We start from the raw sequence: 22,874 nt of genomic DNA, 5'->3' as shown, positions 1-22,874 counted from the left end.
TAAATCAGACTCAGTTATAACTACTCTTGAGTGTATTTGGTTTCTGAGTACCCACTCTTCATTGACTCCTTCCTCCCATCCTCCTATCAACCCTGAAACCCCTCTCAGTGCTACCTGACTCAGCTGGATTGTGATAGCAGGCTTCCCAGAAACATACTCAACATTCTAACTTCCTGACAAAATCTGGATATAAAGTCTCTAAAAAAAGAAAGTCCAACTTTTCTAGCAGTCTATTAAGTATCTTGAACTGACCCTCAAATAGGGAACTCATTGTTAGGAATAGTTAGAGTGGACCCAATATCTGACTATCCAATTTTTGCACTATGAACAGCTGTAGGAATTTCTGGATATTTCTGTACACTGCAGGCTGTGTATCCTAGAATATGGGTAAATAGCTCTATCTCTTTATAGAGCCATAGCTTGAGGCCTAACAAAGTAAAACTACTACCCTCAGACTATAGAATCCCAAGCTGCAGAATGCCTTTGACAAATTCAAGAAGGCTCTGTTCAGGGTACAAGTGCTGGGCCTACCAGAGGATAGGAGCTTCACCTCTTCATATATTGAAAAAGAGTAGTTGTCCTAGGGCTTGTTACCCAGCCTTTAGATCCAGTTCAGCAGCCTGTGGGTTATATCAGCAAGGAATTATGCATAGTGGCTAAGGGATGTTTCAGGACTGTTTAGGGTTTTTGACTGCCTGTTTCAGAGCTTTGACTGCCACTACTCTCCTAGTACCAGACTTTGACGTACCAATCAAATTACTCTGGGGAGATATCTAACAGTTCATTCCCCTCACGATATGTCTGAGCTACTCAACTCTAAGAGTGGCCTATGGCTCTCAGATTGTTGCCTGGTAAAGTGGTTCTTCTAGAGTAATGAGAGGTTGCCATCTATCTACAAATGTGTCAGCCTCAACACTGCCATTTTCCTCCAGGAGGAAACAAGTAATTCAGAACACAATTGTAAAAAAAATTATCTCCCAGACACATGTGGACAGGATGATCTAGTTTGGAAGAATATCTTTACCAGCTGGAATGAAGCATTTCCCTGCCAATCTGAGAAGGTGGTGGAAATAACCCAGATACTTATTCATCACTCATTCATAAGATACTACCTATATTCCACCACCCCAGGGACTACAGTCTGAAAAATGGCCAGGTTTTAAATCTGCTATGAAAGAGGTAATTTCTCAGGCCTTAAGAATCTAGTTCCGGGCTGGGCGGTGGCGCTAAAGGTAAGGTGCCTGCCTTGCCTGCGCTAGCCTTGGAAGGACTGCGGTTCGATCCCCCGGTGTCCCATATGGTCCCCCAAGCCAGGAGCAACTTCTGAGCACATAGCCAGGAGTAACCCCTGAGCGTTACTGGGTGTGGCCCAAAAACCAAAAAAAAAAAAAAAATTAAAAAAAAAAAAAAAAAGAATCTAGTTCCATTTCCATTGTGCCTGGATACTTTTGTCCTCTGACCAGGTTGAGAATGCTAATGATATACTAAAAAGGCACTTCAGAAAATTCTCTCAGAAACCCAATTGCCATGGGTCACTTTACTTCCTTGCCTTTTTTTTTCAGAATCAGAAATACTCTGGACAATAGTGCTGAATTCCTATGAAAATTTATATGGAAGAGCATTCCTTACCAATGATTTTCTTTTTTTTTAATTTTTTATTTTTTATTATGAGAACAAAGATGCAAAGGAAGAGGACAAGATAAAGTTACAGTGAGATGACAATCACCCATAAATAGAATTCTCAGTAGTCTCATTGCTGATATCTTAACTTTGAACTTTAAGCCAAAGAACATTAAAAAAAATAAAACAGAACCCATGTACAATTACTTTGTCCCTCAAGTCCCCAGATTGTAGTACATAATATTTCTTAGCAGCACACAAAGCAATCTAAAGCCATAAAACTTATGCAACTCCTTGAACATTGAAGGCAAAGTACTTTTTTACATTTCCATGCACATGCATATTAGTTTAAGTTAACCTCAAAAGTTTAAGTGGGTTGTTTTTCTTAAAGATTAGAGTCCAAGGAGCACAGTAAAAACGGTGTTAGAGCGGCAATTATTGTTTGCATAGGCCCACCAAAATATGAGGGACATGGAAAGGAAAAGCCTTGGCCTAAATACGAGGAGACCCTACCTCTGAAGTTTCCTGGCATAAGACCAACTCTAGGCTCCAGGCAAACTAGTTTGTCCAATCCAGGTCATTGTCCGTAGTGCCAATACACTTTTATTTTTCACCCAGTCTCTGTTGTTGATATCATGTTTCTGTATTAAAGATCCTGGAATCTTCATATCCTACATTTCAGTCAGGATGGTTCAGAGCATCTTCTCGTTTCACCTCACAATTAAAGGGCAATGCAGAGAACCTTGTCCTGTAAGCAGGTCGTTGTTGTCGTCTTCTTAGTGTTAAGGGAAGTCTCTTTTGAGCAGGTCGATGTCAGAACAGTGGTAGGATTTTCCCCGGTAGAGAATTGCTTCCAGGTGGTGTTATAAAAAACCTTGGATGTTTCATATATAGCTTCCCTAGTTCAGGGGTGAATGGAGGATGCCCATTCTTCTGAGGCCTGTGCCAGGTCATTATATCAATGTTCAGGGTGTGAGGTCCCATTGCACTACAAAATTTGTGTGTTCCAATCTCTAATAGATAAGAACTTATTTGTATGTATAGTATTTTCCCATTTTTATGTGCCTATGCAAACAAGGAACAATGCCATGTGGCATAATTGGCGCATATGGGGCTATAAGAAAAAGTTCAACAATCCCCATGACATGGTTCAATCATAAGCATTAAACTGAGGGACTCTTCCACCAAAATTCCTTATTGAATAGCTCACAAAGGAGACAAGGTAAAAAGTGGGTATAATTGTCACAGTAAAAGAATGTTTAGAAAGAGTTATAGCTGTTAAAGAAAATACACATAAAATATTCAAAAGACATATGTGTCCATTTTATATCTTTTGAAATAGTTTGGGGTTGTTAAATCCAATGCACAACTACCAATGATTTTCTAATGAAAGACATTACACATGATGTGATCAATTTAACTAAGTTCCAACAAGCTTTTCAAAATATGTCAGAAAGGCTCCCCAGATCATTAGGGCCACTTCTCTTAAATCCTGGTGACTTAGTTAAAACTATCAGGGTCTGCTATTTAATCTTACTATTATTAATTTTGGGGCCTTGCTTATTTAATCTTTTGGTTAGGTTTGTTTCTTCCAAATTGGAAGCCATAAAGCTACAGATGAAGGTTGACACATGAAACCACAGATAAAGGCAATGGAGGAAGATATGATATCATGTATCTCTGGACAATCCTCCTCCTTTTGGGACCTGAATTCTGAATAAGGAGGGATGCCATTTTGTAAAAGCCACATGACAGGCTTCTTCTTAGGTTTTGAGCAGGAAGAAACACCATTTTGTAAGGATCACATGGTGTGACCCACATGTTGGGGCTTCAGAAGCCTATTTCCTTAGACCCCACCTCAATCTACCTGGTCATACCAAGTAGCCTATCAGGGAAGCACAAGGGAGCAGTAGGAAGGTACCCCTAGACAAGAGCCAATTATTTTAAGGATCATCGGAAAGCTAGAACCTCCCTATATCCCTATCCTATATAATCCTACATACGTCCTTGGGTGGGGTCATGGAGACCCTCGTGGGAGAGAACCCTGACCAATCAGTTAGGAGCTGTTGGCAGGTGGAATAAAATTTAAACTTTACTCCAATTTGTGTGGACTCATCCTTCTATTTCTGGACCCTAACACTCCTATAACACCTTGTTTGCACTGGGCCTATAGGATGCCCCCAAGTTATCAGAATGTAGTAGTCAGATTGATTTGACTCTCCATTTCCTGACTGCAATTAAAGTTTTATCTTTAATATTGGGGAATAAAAGAGAAAGTCCCAATTCTCCTTGCCAGCAGTGACATCTGTCTCCATTGACCTAATCCACACCTTATCCCCAAGTGCCTGGCTCATATTTTAAACGTTGCTGTCCTTCCCCAAAGACCATTGTATTCTTCTTGTGAGCTTAGGCTCACTAGGACACTAAGGCAAATGACCAAAACAAGGGATTCAGATCAACCAAACCACTTTGTAGGATCCTTGCTTTCTTTGTATCAGTAGGTAAGGAATGCAAAGAGCCTTTTAAAGTCTGTACAAAAACTCAGTTTCCCTGTAAAAATCCCCCACAAAATGAACCATGTTACCGTAGTCCTATACTGTTCCACCCCACATAGGAAGTTTCTTTTCCTTCTCCTTTACTTTCCAATAAACTTTTCTATATTATAACGCTGAGTCTGAGCAGCATTACTACTCAATATTTTTAAGAACCTGGGAATTGGTAGACAACCACAACTGGTAGAGGCCTACTGCCACTGTGTCTCCAACATTAATGTTACAAAAGAATGTACCATCAAGTACAAATCAGTTCCAAAAGAAAACAGCAGTGAATAATACAAATTAGAGTTTTAAAAAAATGTAAACAATACTTATTGTATTAAACTAATATCTATGTGTGGTATCAACCATAAAGAGTTTAGAAGTTCATAATTTAGTAATACTAAGAATAATCTGGTCATCAAGGTTTGCTGGAGAACTGTCTTAAATAATAAGTAGATTTTTGATTGACAGAAGACAGGGGGTTCTAAAAAAATGAGCAAAAACAGAGGAGAGATTATATGAGATATTGTGAGGTGCATTTAAGAGCAGAGAAAAAATTAAATGAGGTAAAAAAAAGATTTTTATGATTAGGAAGCCTGAAATCTCACTAATATTATTCATTTCTTTGGAAAGAAAGGGGAGAAAATGAACATACATTCTGGAATACTTAAAAATAAAGATAAAAGATGTAATTTCTTTTTGTTGTTTGTTATTTTGTTTGTGGCTACTCCCTGTGATGATTAGGGTTTACTCCTGCCTCTACTCTCAGAAATCACTCATGGTGAGGTTCTGGAGAAGATGTGGTACTGGTGATCAAAATGAAGCAGGCAGGCAGGCAGGTAGGTGGGGGAAGTCTCCCCCATCCTCCAAGGCAATAAATTCTTGAAATGTTATCAAACCAAGAAACAGGATTTGGAGAAGTTACTTTGTCATTGGTAAAAGAGGTCCAAAGAAGACTGGACCTCTTACAGAGAGAATCTGTAGCAGGATCAAAAGAGAAAAATAGAACGTCAAAAAGACCATTAACTACCCAGAAATCTTCCCCCCTGGCAACCAACCTATCAACAGGATTCTTCTCTAGATAGATAGAAAGCCCCACATGGGGCAGGTTAGAAGAAACTCTATATGTCAACTTGGAACAAAAAACATATATGTGCTCCTTGGGACCATGTATATAGTGTCTGCACTCATATGTGACAGTCCGCATCTCACCTTACAGACCAAAACAAAATTCAAAATTAGATATCTCAAATGAATAATTTTATCACATAGAGCCATAGTATATATTCTCAAAGCACCTAATGTAGCCACATTTCCTGTTATATAACAAATGAATAATCAGATGCATAACAGACTCTCTAGGCAGCAAAAGTTCTGCTTAAGTTATATATTCCCATGTTAAAATTCATTACATTTCTACAGTAAATCAGTGGATGACAGCAACGCTAAACCATTTTCTTAGCTCTTTATGTTGAAGTACACTGAAATATTTTTAAAACAGGTTTACAGAAAGAAGAGAGGTTTTTAAGGAAAATAGAATTTCTATTGGCAAGGAAAATAACACAGCTTACAGTTTAAAACAACAGAACATAGTTTCAAGACATATATTAGCATACTTACCCTGCTTGTGTCAGGAAGTAAATCAGATTTACTTCCCTAAATATACATTTCAATATGCATGGATTTATAGCAATGTATAGACATTATTTCTTATTTTTCAAAATTTTTACAAGAAATTAAGTGAAAACAATGATTTGCACTCTGCAATAAGTAATCTGGCAGCATTTACTTATAAGAGGAGCTGGCTTTGACCATTTTACCAGCTAAATGTGCACATTTCTGCTTAGCTCTATATTCAGGGAAAACACTGGTCATGTGAAACAAACCACAGAGAAAATATTTAACCATGAAATGTGGCACATGTTAGAAATAAGGCATTGAAGTTTGAGAAAGAGGATAGCTAATTTTTTTTTGTTTTGTTTTCTCTTGTTGCTGTTTTTTTGGCCACACACAGCAATGCTCAGGGTTTATGCAATCCTAGCTCTGGCTCAAGAATCACTCTGTGAGGCCAGGGGATCATAATCAAATATACCAGGTATTCAAATCAGCAAGGCAATTCTATCCAATGTACATTCTATCAAATTTATTAATGCTATGGCCTCCAGTGTTTTGTAGTTTTGTTCCATATTCAGTAGTTAGGGATCATTTATAGTGGTACCACATGCATTTCCAGGATCAAATTCAGATCAATTGTAAACAAGGCAAGTACATTTCTTGCTGTACTAGCTCCTAACACTTTTAATGCAAAAGCTTTAAATTAGCAATTATGTTTTAAATGTTCCTTAGAATTTTTCTCAACTATTCCAACATCTACTGAAGTCACATCTATCTTCTTCAATATATCTACCAAAGATATATTCAATAAAAATACAAAGGACCTACTTAGAGCATTTTGTTTATATCCATAAATATCTATAGCACCAATAAGTAGAAATGATATTCAAGAAGTAAAACATCTAGACAGTACATGAACAATAAGAAGGAACAAATGGATAGGTTTGGAAAGATGTCAACATCTAAAAAAAAAAAAAGACCAGTCAAAGTTTTATAGGAATATATATATAACATCTCATATTATGTTTTTTTTTAATTGATTGATTGGGTTTTAGGCCACACCCCACAGTGCTCATGGGTTACTCCTGGCTCTGCACTCAGAAATCGAACTTGGCAGGCTGGGGATTATATGGGATGCCAGGAATTGAACTGAGTCCCTCCTGGGTAGGCCGCACACAAGCAAGGCAAAAGCCCTACCTCTATGCTATCTCTTTGGGGCTTCATATTATGTTTCTTTTCTCCCTCCTCCACACCCCCAGCCCATATTATGTTTTTAATATCACATTGTTATTGTATTTTTATCATGTATTTTATGAAATAATTCTGAATGGATGAATGAAAAAGTTCTATAGATTGTACAAAAAAACCCTTCACAATACTTAAACTTGATTATTGTAGTCAATTCTGATATAAATTTTAACACTATATATATATATCTTTATATATATATATATATATATATATATTTGTACTTAGAATGGCACTGAGATATTATATGCCTAAAACCCAAACTATAAATAATTTTTAAAATCATGGTTAAATAAAATTTCAAAATTAAAAAATAGTACAGGCACAAAAAATATTTGACAAAATTTATCAGTTTGATCAAGATGGTTATAATATTAACATATCATCTTAGGTATTGAACATTCTACTCTTTATTATCATCTATCAATAGGTCATATTTTATTAAGTTATTTTTTATTTGATGAAAAAAACTAAAACATCCATTCTAATAGAAGATAAACATGAGCAAACAAAAACAGTCTAAGTGAATAAAAGTAATTTTTGCTATTTTTAGTAGTTCTAAGAAGAAATGAACTCATCTCCATACCCAGAAGTTTCTGGCACAGTCCTGAGCTGCACAATCTTCATGTGACCTTTAATAGATCAGGGTTTTCATCATTGTGACTAGGGTGCTTTACTTTGAGTCTCTCTTAGTTGGCACTCTTCAGGCTTCCAGGATGTGAATTCATGCATTTTCTGCTTTAGAAACTTCTCAGCAATGATGTCTTTTACTGTTGATTCTTCATGGGGGTTTTCTTCTTGGATTTCTGGGACTCCAAAGATTTTTACGTGGTTTCTATTGAATTTATTCCAAAGTTCTAATATCATTTGTTTGCTTATTTTGAGGATTTTTCTCCTATTCTTTTTGTTTATTTTAGGCTCTTTTCCAACTTCTGTTGTATGCAGGTGTTATGCAGCTTATCTTCCACCTTACTGATTCTGTCCTCCACAGCTGTTACTCTGCTAGTGAGGCCTTCCAGTTAATTTTTTATTTCTCTTACTAAGTTTTACAGTCCTGTAATTTCTGTTTAAAGTTTTCTTATTTCTACTCTCATATTATCTTGAATCTTGTTTGCTGTCCATTCATTCCATGTGTGTGTGTGTGTGTGTGTGTGTGTGTGTGTGTGTGTGTGTGTGTGTGTTGAGTTCTTCTACATACTCAACATTCCTTTGCTAAAGTTCGCTAAAGAACTTTCTCTCTAAGCATGATGGGGTCTGCATTGATTCCCACCTTTGAAATGTGGTGGTGTTTTTTTAATGTGTTGTGCTAGAACTCATTGACTAGAAGAAAGTGCAGCTGCAGAGTAGAGAGGCTGAACTCTTCTCTTGGTCTTGATGGACTCTTGGATCACATCGCACAGAGAGCTGCAGCATATAAGTCCTGTCTCTTCTGTGCCAGAATCTGGGCTCTGGGCTCTGCTCTTGGTGAGACCTGAGCCTCAATTTTCTTATCTAGAAAAGGTGCACACCCTTGAGCTGGCCAATGTCCCTCTGGAGGTAAATATTTGGGACTGGTGCGACAAGATGGGCCTGGGTATGAGCCAGTATTTCTTTCTTTCTTTTTTTTTTCATTCATATTTATTTTTTTTATTTATTTAAACACCTTGATTACATACATGATTGTGTTTGGGTTTCAGTCATGTAAAGAACACCACCCATCACCAGTGCAACATTCCCATCACCAGATCATTGAGGTGCTGTACACTGATCAAATCAGGGTAAAGAATGGATGCTTCTGTCTTAATAAGGCCTCTGATTCATTTGATTAAATGGAATGAACGAATATGATATTTTACAAAATATGACTCAACATAAATCTCTTTGAATTTGTAAAATAAACACATTTAAAAAAAACCATAAATGTTTATCTCAGGGTCAGAGCAATAGAATAGGATGGCAGAGATCTGCAACCTTTAAGACATAAAGAGCCACTTGGACTCATTTCTGAAGAGGAAAAGAAAACCTGGGAGCATCAAAATGATTGAAACATTTAAACCAAATATATGTATACATATATATGTATACATACATATATATGCACTGCATACTTTGTTTCTTATCTTTTTATTTTATTTTATTTTTGGTTTTTGGGTCACACCCGACAGTGCTCAAGGGTTACTCCTGGCTCTGTGCTCAGAAATCACTCCTGGCAGGCTTGGGGGACCATATGGGATGCTAGGATTCGAACCATCGACCTTCTGCATGCAAGGCAAACCCACTACCTCCATGCTATCTCTCTGGCCCCCATTGTTTCTTATCTTAATGCTATTACAGGATCATGCAGTTAGCTGTAGATCTGAAAAAAAAAATAACTTTTTTACTTAACAATGTAAAAACCATCTGTGCAAATTAATAGCTTATTTAAGTATTTAGTTTACCTTTTTAATGAGATTTTTGCCACACAGAGTGTTGGGAGGCAGCGGAGGTAAGTGACACTCGCTCAACCTCCCCTGCCATACGCCCATGCTATCAGCTCTGCTGTGGGATCTGTGACAAAGCTTCAAAAGAGCTGTGGCTCTGGAGCCTCGGGTTGCTGACCCCTGGTAGGGCATTTGCCTTGTGTGTGGTCACCTAAGGTTCTATCTCTGGCATCCTACATGTTCCTACAAGCACTGACAGGAGTGATTCCTGAGTAGTAAGCCCTGAGTATCATCAGTTCTGCCCCCCAAACAGACAAACCAAAAAAATGTATATCCCAAATAAATGTTTGCTTCTCCTACTTGTTGGTAATAAAAATAATTGCATTTGCAGATAAGAGTTGTATTATCATATATCTTAGGCACTTTAGTATGATCTAACAAAGATTTCATATTTGACAGAGTAGCCACAACATATCCTGATGCTACCATATTTTTGTTGTTTGCCATAGTTCACTACACATTCTCTAGTCTTTAATAACATTCTGTGTTGTCTGCCATAAATCCCTGACATTCCCATCAGATGAAATACTGACTTCCATTTACTATCATAGGCAAGGCAAAAATTCTCAGTCTTCTTCACAATAGTTCTTAACCCTACAATAGTAAAAAGAAAATAGCTATGTAAATATCCTGTCAATAACCAAATAGTTTATCAGAGTCTGTTAAGGGACCGATGAAATTATATGTTAACTGTTTTTGTTTTTTTTCTAAACTTATTCTGAGAAAAAGATTTGTGTTTCACCTGTTTGTTGAAGAAAACTATTGGACATAATGCCTGTGAGGAGAAATTGGAAGTTGTACTTTTTAGATTAAAAGTCTGCAGTGAGGGCCTTCAGCGATCCCAGAAAAGTATCCAAAACTAAGACACTCTCCAAAGTTATTCCAAATTGAGACAAGAAGACCAGTACTATATACTCAACTCCTTCACTGGTCAAATATTTAGCTCAGTATGGCACAGGGGCATCTGTAGTCAAGTGTCAGCTCCCTTTAGTACATCCTGGGAAAGATTTTAGCTGTTAGCATAAGGATGTAATTCTCCAAAACATTCACTCTAAGACTTCTTTTTTTTTTTTTGTTTTTTTGTTTTTTGTTTTTTGGGCCACACCCTGTGACGCTCAGGGGTTACTCCTGGCTATGCACTCAGAAGTTGCTCCTGGCTTCTTGGGGGACCATATGGGACGCCGGGGGATCGAACCGCGGTCCGTCCTAGGCTAGCGCAGGCAAGGCAGACACCTTACCTCCAGCACCACCGCCCGGCCCCGCACTCTAAGACTTCTAAATAGAGCACATGATAAATGAAAACAATGCATTCAAATTATACCCAAAGTTTTAAACTATCTAAAATTCAGATTTCATGAGCATTATTACTCTGTCATGCAATTCCTGCCACTATGCATGTGCTAGAATAGAAGAAAGAATTTCAAGAGTACTATCACACTTCTCCTTTTGTAATAATATAATTTGACAGAACTAATACCACATAGATGTGAGAGACTAAAAGTAAAAATTAATTAATATCAAACTATTTTTCTCTACTCTGAATCATTTGGTTTTTGAGTAGAATTACTATGACAATGACAGAGAGAGCTGTTCGCTTTGGACCAGTACTAGGTGCTGAAAGAAGATACTAATGTGACATGCCTGGTATCAGATATAGTATTGGAAACCACATGTTTCCTCCCACCAGACCCCCACCTATAAACATGGCAGGAGAGAAAAAATTTCCTGTCATAGAGGCAGGCTGGTAGAAGGAAGGGAAACTACTCCACATTGGGGTGGGGGCATAGAAAATAATGAAGGGATAATCATGAATAACTTGGCAACTTTGTAATACATAGTAATTCCATTTAAAATTTTTTTTTTTTTGGTTTTTGGGCCACACCCGTTTGACGCTCAGGGGTTACTCCTGGCTATGTGCTCAGAAATCGCCCCTGGCTTGGGGGGACCATATGGGACGCCGGGGGATCAAACCGCAGTCTGTTCCTTGGCTAGCACTTGTAAGGCAGACACCTTACCTCTGGCGCCACCTTCCCGGCCCCATTTTAAAATTTTTTTAACAATACTTTGTTAACAAATAATTCCAACACTTTTTTCATAGGAAACAGAAATATGTATAGAAATAGCACTCTGGTAATATTAAGAGTGAAATGTCTAAAAGATATAACACAAAATATAGATAATGGAAAAGAATTAGAACAGAGAAAGTGGAAATTAAATAAAAGGGATGAAAAAAGATATGCTGATATAGTCAAATAATTTACTAATTGCTTGAGTTAAGAATAAAAATTAAAAGTTGGGGCAAGAAATATTCATTGAAGGAGCAGGTGCTTAGCACTTGCAAAGTCCTGATTCTAATCCCCAGCAACATATTTCGCCCTGTATCATTACTTGTGACATGGTAGCCCCTAATCATAATCAAATTCAATTTCTATTGATTGCAGTCCCTATTTTTAAAAAGGTAAACTAAAAGTGACATAGGGAAGAAGTCCAGGGTGTAGGTACTTTGCAGTAACTTTTTACATTAGTGCCAAGTATATCATCATGTTACCTAAGCTAACATTAAAAATTAATTATATAAAAATGAAATAACTTTTGTAAAGGAAGTATGTAGTAAGTGATAAAATTATATGCTCTTGAATTTAGGTAGTAAAGGTAGAAGAAAATAAAATTGTTCAAGATATACATAAAACAAAATAATAAATTTTGGAGGGGGAAAATATAGCTTTACATACCACTCATAAGAAAGCATAATAAGAAATCCAAATGCCATTGCAAGGAACTACAGCTTGACTATCTGCTGTGGCATTTGAGATGAGCCCCTGCCCAGAAGATCATGCTGAACCTGTGTCAACAAAGAAAAAAACCACACAACAAGTGTGACAATGGGAAAACAACACAGGCCAGCACCAGACATAGAGAAGGAAGATGGCAGCCCTGACTCAAAAAGTGCCAACCACCTAATTAGCCTCTCAGAGTAGAATTTTAGAGAAGTATGAAGAATCCTCAAGAAATCAAAGAAAGCATAGAATGAGCTAAACAGAACACAAATCAGATTCAAGAGAATATGAAGATAAAAATCAGAAAACTCCAAACTGAAATAGCAGGTCTGAAAACCTTAGGAGACAAAATTAAAAAACTCAATGAAAAGCCTCTCCAACAGAGTAACAGCATCTGAGGATAGAATCAGAGATCTGGAAGATGAGATGCATAACAAGTCCATACAACAGAAGAGATTAGAAAAGAGCTTTAAAGCAAATGATCAAACAATAAAAAAAAAATACTTAAAGAATGTAAACAGATGAAAATAGAAGTCGTTGATAAACTCAACAGAAACAACGTAAGTATCATTGGAGTCCAAGAGACCCATAAGAAAATTTCCAGGAAGAATTAATAGTCAAGGTCATCATTGAAGAGAAAGTCCCATAGCTAAAGATTGCATGCAACCATATCTTGCATGCCCATAGAGTATCAGTTAAAAGAGACCCTAAGAAAATAACCCCAAGACACATCTTAGTAATAATGATGAATCCCACAGATAGGGATAGAATGCTGAAAGCAGCAAGATCAAAAAGGAAAATTACATATAAAGGAAATCCTTAAGATTTACAGCATATTTTAAGCTGAGAATCTTCTGCATCTCAAAGGAAATAGTGCCCAGAATACAAAGGCCACCCACTGAGTGGGAGAAATTATTCACCCAGTACTCATCAGATAAAGGGCTAATATCCAAAATTTACAAGGTACTGACAGAACTATACAAGAAAAAAAACAACTAACCCCATCAAAAAATGGGGAGAAGAAATGGACAGACACTTTGAAAAAGAAGAAAAGCAAATGGCCAAAAGGCACATGAAAAGATGCTCAACATCACTAATCGTCAGGGAGATGCAAATCAAAACTACTATGAGGTACCACCTCATGCCACTGAGATTGGCACACGTCACAAAAAAAGGAAAACAAGCAGTGCTGGCAGGGATGTGAAGAGAAAGGAACTCTTTTTCACTGCTGGTGGGAATGCCGTCTAGTACAACCTTTATGGAAAACGATATGGAGATTTCTTCACAAACTGGAAATTGAGCTTCCATACAATCCAGCTATGCCACTCCTAGGAATATACCCGAGGAACACAAAAATACAATACAAAAATCCCTTCCTTACTCCTATATTCATTGCAGCACTATTTACAATAGCCAGACTCTGGAAACAACCAAGATGCCCTTCAACAGATGAGTGGCTAAAGTAACTGTGGTACATATACACAATGGAATACTATGCAGCCATCAGGAGAGATGAAGTCACAAAATTTTCCTATACATGGATGTACATGAAATCTATTATGCTGAGTGAAGTAAGTCAGTGGGAGAGAGAAAGACGCAGAATGGTTTCACTCATCTATGGGCTTTAAGAAAAATGAAAGACATTTTTAACAGTATCTCAGAGACGAGAGAGATGAAGGCTGGTAGGTACAGCTCATGACATAAAGCTCACCACATAGAGTGATGAGTGCAGTTGAAGAGATGACTATACTGAAAACTATCATAACAATGTGAATGAATGAGGGAAGTAGAAATCCTGTCTCGAGTACAGGTGTGGGGAGGTGAGGAGGAGGGAGATCTGGGCAATTGGTGGTGGGAATGTTGCACTGGTGAAGGGGGATGTTCTTTACATGACTGTAATCATACAACTATAATAATGTTTGTAATCAAGGTGTTTAAATAAAGATAATTATAAAAAAATAAAAGAAAAAAAAAAAGATTTACAGCAGACCTGTCACAAAAAACCCTCAAGGCCAGAAGGCAGTGGTGGGATATAGTGAAAAAAACTCAATAAAATGAATGCTCCATGTAGAATACAAAACCCAGAAAGACTCAATTTTAAATTTGAAGGAAGTATACATAGGTTCACAAGTAAACAGCAGCTCAGAAACTTTACAGACTCAAACCAACCTTAAAATAAAAACTGAAATGTCTACTTTAACAGGACAGGCCAACAGACATACCAAATTACTACAAAAGGTGACACAAAATCCCATGACAATTATCTCTCTCTCAATGTCAATTGAGTAAACTCACCAGTTAAGAGACACAGAATGGCAAAATGGATCAATCTGAATCCACATATAAAAACCAAGATCTCTAATCCCAGAGGTCTGACTTTGACAACTGAGACTGAGCAGAACTTCTGGAACCATGTTGAAAGACTATACACTAGGCTCTGTTCTAGGATCTGAGAAAAAACCAAATCCACTAATTACAGACTGTTTACAACAACAGTGATGGAACAGAACTCCTAGAACCATAAAGAAAAACTCTCCTAGTCTTCGCCCTATGACATACGCAAATAACAAGATCTCCAGCTACAGAGGAGGGATGTCATCACCCACATCTAAGCAGAAAGTTTTCTGGCACCATAAAAAAAAACCTTGGGGTATGTGAATGAGTGAGTATGGAGCCTGTAGTTGTTCCCATGGAAGTATGCTTAAAAGGCAGAGAAACCCTGTATCTCTTAGGCCAAGGGAATTCCTTTTCTAATTTACCCAATATTTACCATGCCTTTGCAAAATAAAAAAAAAAATAAAGAAGCACAACTTTATTTTTCTTTTAAGAATTTGCTGGTCTGGTGTGTGTGTGTGTGTGTGTGTGTGTGTGTGTGTGTGTGTATGTGTATGTGTGTGTGTGTTTTGTTTGTTTCTTCATAGCTGATGGTTTAAATTTTGGGTTTATTGTTTTTTATTCTTTTTGTACTTTTGTTGCTACTTTCTTACTGTTGTTGTTTTTTGTCTTGTCTTGTTTTGTTTTGTTATCTTTTTCTTCTTATTTCCCTTTCTTCTTTCAAATGAATATTTACAACACCTAGACGAACTCCTCCCATATCTTTTCTTATATCTCCAATAGAGCCACATTACTGGAATCACCTTGATCAGCCTCATTATTGGAGGGGGAAAATAGATAGTACCAAGACCAAACAGCTGTATGTTCATTTGGTAGAAATAAAAATGATCATATTTGAATACCAAATCCAAAGTCAATGACAACAGAACTAATTCCCAATCTACAACAAGCTGTACAAGGGGGAAACAATTGCATTAGCATTATAGTGGGTAAAGGAGGGAAATGTGGAATGCATGCTAGAAACAGGGGTGGAGGGAGGACAACACTGGTGGTGGGAATGCCCCTCACTCATTATCACTATTTGCCTTAAATACTGTGAAAGATTTGTAATTCACTTTGACCACAATAAAAAGTTAAAACAATTTTTTGAATCCAATATTTTGCTGCCTACAAGAAACACATCTGAATAGTCAGAACAAACAAACTCAAATAATTCAAGCAAACAACTCTCTTATGGCTGGTGTGACCATATTAAAGTCAGATTGATGTAACTTTTGACTCAGAAAAGTTGTAAGGGACAAAGATAGACATTTCAGAGTAAAGAAGAGATAAGTACAATAGGAAGAAATCACATGCATATATATGTATGTACCCAATAAGAGACCAGAAAAGTATTTAATACAATTGTTGAAAAATCTGAAAGAAAACATCAATCGCAACACAATAAAAGTGAGAGATCTCAATACTACGCTGTCACCCCTCGATAACATAACCAGGCTGAAACCAAACAATAATATACGAGCTCTGAAAAGAGAAAAAAAAGAAAGTGGAGTAGTAGATATATAAAAGACTCCCAAACCACAGAAAACTGGATACACATTCTTCTCCAATGCATATGGGTCATTCTCCAATATTGACCACATGCTGGTCCATAAAACATACCTCCATAAAATCAAGAATATAGAAATTGTACAGACTACCTTCTCAGGTCACAATGCACTGAAAATTAGAAGTGAGCTACAAATTGACACAGAAGAAAACACCTAGGAAACAGCTCCCTACGGAACAACCAGTAGATCAGACATGAAATCAAAGAGGAAAACAAAACATTCCAGGAAACAAATGACAATAAAGACACAAATTTCAGAATTTATAGGACATAGTAAAAACAGTACTAAGTGGAAAATTTACAGCTTTGCAAGCACACATCAGGTAGAAAAAGGGGCTTGCATAAATAGCTTAATGACACAGCTTAAAAAATTAGAAAATGATCAATAAAAGGAACCAAAAATAGGTAGATAGAAGGAAATTACAAAGCCTAGAGCAGAAATCAATAAAATGGAAATAAAAAAAACACTTTGAATGATTAACTAAAGCAAAAGTTGGTTCTTTGAAAAATAAACAAGATTGATAAAAAACAATAGCAAAAGTCACAATGAAAAGGAGGGGAAAAAAGTTAATAAACCGGATAAGAAATGAAATGGGTGAGATTACTACAGATACTGCAGAGATTCAAAGGGTGATCAGAGACTAGTTTCTGAAATTCTATGCCATGAAACATGAGAAGCTGGAAGAAATGGATAAATTCTTGGACTCTTATCTTCCACAGTTAAACCTTCCACAGTTAAAAAGGATAATTGCATATCTAAACAAACCCATCACTACTGAGAAAATTAAAATGGTAATCAAAAGGCTTCCCAATAGCAAAGCCCATGCTCTGATGAATCGATTTACTAACAAATTTTTTTAAATCTTTAAAGAGGAACTAATACCAATCCTTTTCAGGCTTTTTTAGGAAATTGAAGAAAGAGAAACATTCCCAAATAGTTTTTTATCAAGCTTGATACCAAAACCAGGCAGATGCTAAAAAAAAAAAAAAAAAAAGAAAAAAAAAAAGAAAAGAAAACTATAGACCAATATCCTTGATAAGCACAGACAAAGATCCTCAACAAAATCCTGGCAAATTAGATCAATGTCTCATTAAGAAGGTCATACACCACAACCAAGTAGATTTTATTCCAGGAATGCAAAGATATTTAACATACATAAATCAATCAACATTACACACCATATCTGAGAGTAGAACAAATATTTTAAAAACCACTGTAAATAAGGTTTGGTATTTTCTGTCATAATTCTGAACATTGTATCCACATTTTATTATATTAATTTTGATGATTAGTGTCCTTACCCAACTATCCACTTCTAGATCTAAAACTATGCAGTATAGGCGACAATAACATCTTTACTTTACAGATCAGAAACTTTTGAATAAGTACTATGCACTATCAAATATTTTCCAAAATCATGCTCGGTAAAATAGCACACATGTAATAAATATTAAAGTAACTTAAAAGACATATTTAACTTGTTTTTCATCCAGAGACCACTCCGAATTATATTAAAATTATGCATAATTTATTAATTCTTAATCTTCCAATTATTGATGTCTTTAAGTTATCCACCATCCAAAATGGCCTTTCCTTAAAATTAATAGTTTTAACAGTTAATGTTAAGAATAGACATTTAATGTCTGTCTATATGTTGGCATGCATTTTAGACAGTTGAATGCCAAACCTAAATTGTAAACAATCCATGCCTATAGTGTATATAGCCATCTTATATGTTATCACTCCTCCCCCTTCAGAAACCCTTCTATCCTCTCATCCCCCAATCCCGATCCAATATACCTCCTTATTTAACCCTCTTTACCCTCAGTTCTTAACTCATTAGGTACCGAGACCGACCCAGTAAGCCACTACCCAGCTCTCAAAACGAAAGGATGCCCTCTCAGTCTCACATCTCCTGCTCCGGCAAGAAACTAGAACCAACATTCCTGCTGACTAATGCTATGTGGCCCCCTTCTCACCCCCACCCGAATGTAGACTGTTTCATGCTACTGGATTCAGCTCCAGAAACACTGACAGCTCAAGGACACTACCTGATCCCTTACTGCTGCAAATCATTTCTCAAACTCAACAAGACCTTGGTGTGTGATGAAAATGTGCCCTGGATTTCACCCCTACAAGAATATCTCAAAAGACTTAATGGGGATGCCTATATTTGCTTTGTATGTTTAATACCTCCAAAAAAAATACCTCTTAGTGTGTTTATTCTCAAATTTAGCCTTCTCCATCACTTTTTTCTTTAATTACTTTTTAATTTTTTATATTTTTTTATTTCTTCTATTTATATATGTATGTAAATATATTTTTTTAACTTTACCCGTTTTAGTTCTTCTTGGTACAAAAACCAAGAAGAAAAATCTTGCCTGGGATAAAAGCTCAGATTAAAATCAGAGCACAGAGTTTGTGTAGCCTGTTATTCTTAACCCCAAATGCACCAGCAATATAATATGGCACCATTCCCTTTTGCAAAGGCATACTAAAAAAGGGGAAATTTTATGTATAGAAATATTATACTATACTATATAGTATATAGTATATAGAAATACTATACTATACTATTCTATACTAGAAATACTAGGGAATAAAAGCCCATACATTTTATAATACAGGGGCACCTCTCACCCTGAGCATGTGCCATGTTGATCCAACTTAGACTTCATATGATCTGACAGCAACCCTCCAACCCTGAACACCAGATCCCAGACATAGAATTAACACAATTTCCTGCAACAGCACCAGGAATCAAACTCCCCTGGCGAATTCCTAATACTATTCTGGCACAAATTTGCTCCAGTTTTGATATGACATACTGACAACAAGGAAACAGCAACAAGTTGATCTAAGAGCAGGTTGTCCTATCTCATCACCTAACAGTGAGATGAAATCAGAAGACACATCATTCTTTGAATTGTGCAAAATCAAAGATTGCTAACTAAGAAGACTGACTTTGACAACCATGAGTAGGCAGAATTTATCCTGGGACCAATAAAAAAAGATCTTAGCCTAGGCTTCAATGTAGGATTTGTAAAAAAAAAAACAAAAAAAAACAAAAAACTAAGATCTCTAATTCCAGAGGTCTGTCTTTGTCAACTGCGACTGAGCAGAACTTCTGGAAACATAATGAAAGACTCCATCCTAGGCTTTGTCCTAGGATCTGAGGAAAAACCAAGACCACTAATTATAGAAGATTGATTACAACAATGATGAAACAGAACTTCTAGAACCATAAAGACTCTAACCAAGCCTTCGTCCTATCACCTGTGCAAATACCAAGATGTCTAGCTACAGAAGCATGATGTTATCATCCACAACTGAGCGGAAAGTTTCCTGGTACCATACAAAGACCTTGGGGTATGAAAATGAGCATGAACAGAGCCTGTGGTTGTTTCCATGACAGTATGCTTCAAGGAGGAGAAACCCTGTATCTCATAGGCCAAGGAAATTCCCTCTCTAATCTCCCCCAAAACTTACTGTGCCTATGCAAAAAAAAAAAAAAAAGGCACAAAACCTTGCCACTCCATCCATCCTTTTTCTCCTTTTTTTTCTTTTTATTTTTTCTCTTCTCTTTATTTCTTATTTTTTCTTTCTTTCTTTCTTTTTTATTTTTTGTTTGTTCTCATGGTTGTTATTTGCTTGGCTTTTTTGTTGTTGCTGCTGTTGTGCTTTTTTGGTAGTTGCTGGTTTTGTTGTGTGTTTTTTTTTGTTTGTTTGTCTTGGTTTTGGTTATGTTTTACTTCTTTGTTCTTCTTTTCTTTTAAATTGATTTTTTTTTTTTTGGTTTTTGGGTCACACCCGGCAGTGCTCAGGGGTTATTCCTGGCTCCAGGCTCAGAAATTGCTCCTGGCAGGCACGGGGGACCATATGGGGCACCAGGATTTGAACCGATGACCTCCTGCATGAAAGGCAAATGCCTTACTTCTATGCTATCTCTCTGGCCCCTTAAATTGATGTTTATAACCTCTCATCCATCTACCAGTTATTTTTTTCATTTTTGCCAACAGAACCACATAACTTGAATTATCTTATTTTGCTTCATAAATTGAGGCGGAGTGGTGAAAATAGATGGTACCAGGATCAAATAGTTATATTAAAATTGACTAGAAATAAAAAATGATCAGACTTAAATACCAAAAAAAATTAAAAAAAAAACAAAAAACAAACAAAAAAACACAAAGTTTTGTTAGGTTTGTGTGTGTGTGTGTGTGATTAGTGAATACAGGTAATTTTTCCTTAATTTTTATGAAAAGCTTTCAAGAATATATTAGATTAATATCCTTATTTTAGAAGCTAAGAAAACTGAGGTGTAGAGAATTTAGCAACTGACTGAAAATTCTTTAGCAAATAATGGGTAAAAATAATATTCAAACCCTAATTCTAAATGAATCACTCATACTAATTCAGGCCCTAACTGTAATCCTAATACTCACCTTGTCCCTACCCTTAAGCTTACTAGGACTAAATGTTTGATTTCAGAACCTTTACTATAAATACAGACCACACTACTTCTCTGTTGTCAAGAGCACACATAAAATGGTGCCATCATTTCTCTTTTATATATTTCATAGAAACAAATAGAGCAGTAATTCCCCTAAAATTGCTTCCAAAGATAAGTTATTCTGAGAGTATAAACAAGGTGTTTTTATGTTTATTTAGTTTGGTTTGGTTTGGTTTTTGCTTTTTTGGACCACATCAAGTGATGCTCAGGGGTTACTCCTGGCTATGGGCTCAGAAATTGCTCCTGGCTTGGGAGACCATATGGGACACTGGGGGATCGAACTGCAGTCCATCCTAGTTTAGTCGTGTGCAAGACAAACACCCTACCACTTACACCACCACTCTGGCCACAAGGTTATTCTTGATATGATTATTTATCTTAATTGTTTTTAACTCTCAAATTAATTGTGACTCTTTGAAGTAAATAATGTTTTTTAAATGGGATGCAACATGATGCTTGGAATACAATAGACATTCAATTGGTATCTGTTGTATGAATAAGAACTTTTCATAGTTCAAATATCCAGACTGCACCAACACAAACATATATGCCTCCACAACCATTACTCTAATGTCAACTTTTTCGTTTTGTTTTTGTTTTTTGGTTTTTTTGGGCCACACCTGGCATTGCTCAGGGGTTACTCCTGGCTGTCTGCTCAGAAATAGCTCCTGGCAGGCACGGGGGACCATATGGGACACCGGGATTCGAACCAACCACCTTTGGTCCTGGATCGGCTGCTTGCAAGGCAAACACCGCTGTGCTATCTCTCCGGGCCCTTTTTTGTTTTGTTTTGTTTAATGTCAACTTTTTCAATCCTTAACATTATAATAAACTCCATATTTCTCTTTTATAATGTTTCTTTGCTCTTTAAAGTAATTAAATAAAAATACTTTATTGCAAGCATAAAAATAGCTATTACAAGAGAAATAGTGTCTTACCTTCTAAATCTTCTTTCTCAAAATGTGTTTTAAGAATAGAACGAGTTCCACCTCTATCCACAACTGCCTCTTCATCATTTCTCTGTGGAATAAGAAGAAAAAGTGTTATAGTCTAGCTATACAATTAATAAATTTTAATATGCTGGCAAACTATTAATAAAGTCTGTTCTCAGAAAATAAATATACTTTAGCATAACCTAATGTTTTAAAATGTCAATTTGGTCATTTAAATCCAGGTGCATGACTATTTTATTTGAGTATTAAGTGCTAGTTTAAAAGGAAAAAATAAAATTAATTTGTCCACTTATTCAAATTCAATATTCTATGAAATTAAGGCAATATTCTAGTTGGCACCATTTCTAGTGATATGAAAAATAAAAAACAGAAAATAAACAGTTATCTTGTAAATTTTGTAATATGTATTTACTGTATTTGCCGGCGTATAAGATGACCCCCTAATTTTGCAGTTAAAACTTAGGTTTAGGCCTATATTCACTGTATCAGACAGAATGTTCCTGTGCTGCATGCGCTGCATGTGTTCCTGTGCTCATGTACCACAGAGAGCCAATCACAACAAGCAAAGGTTCAAAGGTTATACTGTAATAGACTTCCTCTCTGACTCTGGCCGATCTGAGCAGGCTTTTTACAGTGTAGATTTGGGTCCAGAACATTGTCTAATTTGCATGCATCAAAAGCCTGTTGGATTGGCTGAGTTAGAGAGGCGGTCTGAGCAGCCTTGCAGTGATTGGTGCAGGATCGAGTTGGAAAATTTGTTTTGTGGCAATATTCAGACAATTTCTGTTTAGCAGCATATTGAAACATTTTTTGGGATATACTCGGCATATAAGACGACCCCAGATTTTCGGTTGACATTTTTTTGTTTCAAAAGTCGTCTTATATGCCAGAAAATATGGTACATCTCTCATAAAAAATTCTTGCTAAAATGACATTTTGAACTATACAAGGAAAATATGAAAATCATTAATATTTGCACAACTAATGCCATGGCAGGGTGAAATTCCATTGCTGTTAAAAATGAGGTTGGGGGAATCTTATCTCTTAAAAGAAATTAATAACAATTATTTGGTAAACTACAGTGACAAATGCTTTGCTTCAGTATAATGCATTTTGTTCACCCTAAACTATAATATTCAAGCATGTTAATTAAACCTTCCCTTAGTTTCCATACATATTTTACTTATTTACAATGGCTGGGCATAGACT

At 36.4% G+C, this 22,874-nt stretch overlaps 1 protein-coding gene across 1 annotated transcript in view; it reads right to left on the bottom strand.

The window, feature by feature from the left end:
• Positions 1-22,874, bottom strand: part of SLC4A10 (solute carrier family 4 member 10) — a 337,987-nt gene that overhangs the window by 188,612 nt on the left and 126,501 nt on the right. The window contains 1 exon segment of the mRNA XM_049773345.1: positions 21,651-21,732. Within this exon segment, the coding sequence (XP_049629302.1) occupies positions 21,651-21,732 (82 nt within the window).

The sequence above is a fragment of the Suncus etruscus genome, chromosome 5 (genome assembly GCF_024139225.1).
Source record: "Suncus etruscus isolate mSunEtr1 chromosome 5, mSunEtr1.pri.cur, whole genome shotgun sequence".
Lineage (NCBI taxonomy): Eukaryota > Metazoa > Chordata > Mammalia > Eulipotyphla > Soricidae > Suncus > Suncus etruscus.
The sequence above is the reverse complement of the archived record's forward strand: the minus strand, read 5'-3'. Positions and strand labels throughout refer to the sequence as shown.